Source organism: Sesamum indicum, linkage group LG6 (genome assembly GCF_000512975.1).
Source record: "Sesamum indicum cultivar Zhongzhi No. 13 linkage group LG6, S_indicum_v1.0, whole genome shotgun sequence".
In the NCBI taxonomy this organism is placed as follows: domain Eukaryota; kingdom Viridiplantae; phylum Streptophyta; class Magnoliopsida; order Lamiales; family Pedaliaceae; genus Sesamum; species Sesamum indicum.
Window position 1 is genome coordinate 3,659,531 of NC_026150.1, and position 3,698 is coordinate 3,663,228.

The following is a 3,698-nucleotide window of genomic DNA, read 5'->3' on the forward strand; positions in this document are numbered from 1 at the left end:
TGGCATATTTTAGCTATCCTCGAAAAAACCACAACTGACAACTATTGTGTGACTATGATAAAAAATTATTTGCCACAACTATTTATTATTAATCATGACAATTAGCCATGATTAAATTAATTATATTTCTTGTAGTGCCGGAAAAAGAGTGAAATTGTAAAAGTTTAAAATTACTACACTAAATTGTGAAAATTAATTTATACCAAAGTTATGTTATTCAGTCCTCTAAGACCTTACATAAAAAATGTCACCATCCTAAATTAGAGGACTAAAAAAGTAGTCTCCGATCACTATGCAATTCAATATAACACAGGAAGTAATCAATTCAAATACCTGCAAGCTGCAATTAAATACTGTCACTACAGGCAGAGATAGTGTAGGCAATCAGTATATAAGGGATTAGGCATTGCTTCATTTTGCACAACTCAATCTGTTCTCCAATCAAGAATGGCAAGCCTACTAAAACAAGGGCATTTCCCCTTACTCATATGTACTGCTTTCGCATTTTTCATTGCAGCTATTCAGGTGGCTGCAAATAAGCCCTATGTTTATCCTTCAATACTGCCAAAGCACCACCCCAAGCCTTACCATAAGCATTTGCCTTATTTATACAAATCGCCTCCGCCACCACCATCCAAGTACTACTACAGCTCACCTCCACCACCGCCATATTCTGTTAAGTTGCCACAATTTCCGAAGCACGTAGAACATCCCAAGTATTACTACAAATCTCCACCACCACCACCGAAGAAGTACTACTACAGCTCACCTCCACCACCGCCATATTCTGTCAAGTTGCCACAACTTCCAAAATACGTAGAACATCCGAAATATTATTATAAATCTCCTCCACCACCACCAAAGAAGTACTATTACAGCTCCCCTCCACCACCGGCATATTCTTACAAGTCACCACCACCTCCAAAGCATGTAGAGCAACCCAAATATTATTACAAGTCGCCACCACCACCAAAATACTATTACAGCTCGCCACCACCTCCAAAGCATGTAGAACATCCGAAATATTATTACAAGTCCCCTCCACCACCACCTCCTGCATACTACTACAAGTCACCACCTCCACCGTCACCTTCACCACCACCGCCATATCACTACAACTCACCACCTCCACCATCTCCCTCACCTCCTCCACCATACTACTATACCTCTCCACCACCTCCATCACCATCACCACCGCCGCCTTACTACTACAACTCACCTCCTCCGCCTCCAAAGGGTTATTAATTAAGCCAACAACCAACTCTTGTTCTATTCCAATTTGCGCCAAGATACATAAATTTGTATCGGAGTTTGTGGTATCATATATGTTCAATGTCCTTAACTTTTTGTTAATTCAAACAGTGTACTTGGAAAGTTAAATAAGCAAAGGGTTTATGAATTCCTTTGCTGTGTTTTTATTCTTTAATTTTACTCTAACCTTTGGTTGTATCTTTTCCTCTCATCCACATTTAATGAAAATTCAGTTCTGGTTTGATTATTGCATTACACAAATCCAAGTTACCCGCAGTTCAATTAGAAAAGGGCACAAAAACCCCCTCTAAAGGGCTTAATGTAATTTGGCCTTGGTAATATTATAAATGAGTAATGGAGGTAAATTATTTTATTTTAAAAAATAAGGGGTGAGATTACTATATTATAAAAAATATAGGGAGGTAAATTGCTCTTATTATTTTTTTTATGAGGGAATAATTTGCTCAATCGTCATATCAAGGGGTTGCTTGCATTTTTCCTATACTATATAAAAAGCAAACTCCATTTTCACTCACACTAGCTGTTACTTATACCGCGACGCCAATCTTTTAAAGAATTAATTACAACAACTTCCCTTGAGATTTGACATTATTACGAATACCTCCTTGTTGTTTGAAAAATTATCAATACCCCCAGCTTTTAACGGCCGTCTAACAATTAGCCCAATCCATTAGGTTTTCATCCATTTTTTATGGTGAACTGATCGAAATGCCCTTGTGGATTAAGAATTATAATTTTATTTATTTTTTTTGTGGACTAAGTGGATAATTTTTTTTTATAATTTTTAAATTTTTTTCATCCATCCTGTTTGACTTTTTTTATAAGTCTTTTATTCTTTTAAAAAAAATAAAAAGATAGAGTAAGGTCAAAGTTGACAATCTTATACCTCCATCCAAGGATTATATAATTTCATCAAACATCATAAAAGTATTTATAATTTTTCAAATAACAAGAGGATATTCCTAGTTATGCCAAACCTCTGGGAAGGTAATTGTAATTTACTATTTTTTAAATTACCAAAAAGGTCATTATATATGTTTGACTTTTTTTATAAATCTTTTATTCTTTTAAAAAAAATAAAAAAGATACAGTAAAGTCAAAGTTGACAATCTTATACCTCCATCCAAGGATTATATAATTTCATCAAACATCATAAAACTATTTATAATTTTTCAAACAATAAGGGGATATTCCTAGTTATGTCAAACCTTTTGGAAGGTAGTTGTAATTTACTATTTTTTAAATTACCAGAGAGGTCATTATATATTTTCAACCACCCATACTCAATCTCTTTTTAGTCATGATCTCATCTATATTATCTATAGATTCTATACTATCTATCTATATAATATGAAAATTTCACTCACATTAATTTTGTCTGATAATATCTCTAAATTAGTTTTATTTTATTTATTTAGTTATTTTTTTAAAATATAATGTATCGATTTATATATTTATTTTTATTTATAATATATTTTAAAATATAAATAATTATTTATTATATGCAAGTAGGAAGGCGTGCACAACGACTACTATATATATAAGAGAAAACTGAAAAAAGCTCCCCGACATCTTAGTTACTGAAGCAGGGACCCCTCCTCTGGGCAGTGTACTTCACTTATAATTTTTGTAGTAGTTTGGCAGTTTTGGAATGTACATGGTCTTTTTTACCCCTAATTACTAAATTAAGATAAATTGCGTCAAGCTCCCATATATGAAGTTTGATATAATTACAAGTATTTCTTTGTTGTTTGACAATTGCATCGTTTTTAACATCATTAATTATATATCAGATACGATATCTCAGCATCTGTATAACAAAAATATCCAAAACATCATCGAATGTAGTACTTTGTCGATTTAATAATATCCAATGGTCTGATTACGTGATTCAATACAATAATATAAGATGCTATTTACATCTATGTAAAACTAACAATTCTGTACATACAAATATACTTGATCTTTTAAACATTTATCAATTTTATTCGTAACATTATATATTTCCAATTGCCTTAATTATTTGTTGGTCTATTTTTTTTGTGATCATTAACATGTTTGGACGTGTTTTTCCTATATATTTTTCTTAATTTTTTGAAAACTTTATTTTGAGACATTATTAGGAATGATTTTTTTATATTTAGGAACGTCTTGCTAAGATCATAAAAAACGACACCGTTTTGTTTCGTTGGAAACCATATTTTGGAACAATTACTATATAGGAATGATTTTTTAATAAATGCTCGTCAACAAAATCGATGTCGTTTTACTCGTTAGGAATGGTAACGATTTATCTAAAACTAACCGTTCCAAAGCCTGTTTAAAAAATTAATATATATACAACACTTAGCAGAATTTTTTTCTCACCTTCCTCCTTCTTCCTCATTCGTATACTACCGGAAGTTTTCTCTTCTTCCCTCCCTCCC

At 32.3% G+C, this 3,698-nt stretch overlaps 1 protein-coding gene across 1 annotated transcript; it reads left to right on the forward strand.

Annotated features, from left to right (window-relative positions):
• On the forward strand, window positions 439-1,506 carry LOC105163613 (extensin-like). The gene has a single exon (XM_020694725.1). The coding sequence runs from the start codon at window positions 448-450 to the stop codon at window positions 1,243-1,245; it is 798 nt and encodes a 265-aa protein (XP_020550384.1). The 5' UTR covers window positions 439-447; the 3' UTR covers window positions 1,246-1,506.

Excerpts from the sequence above, each read along its gene's own strand:
- LOC105163613 (XM_020694725.1), top strand. The coding sequence starts at position 448 with ATGGCAAGCCTACTAAAACAAGGGCATTTCCCCTTACTCATATGTACT.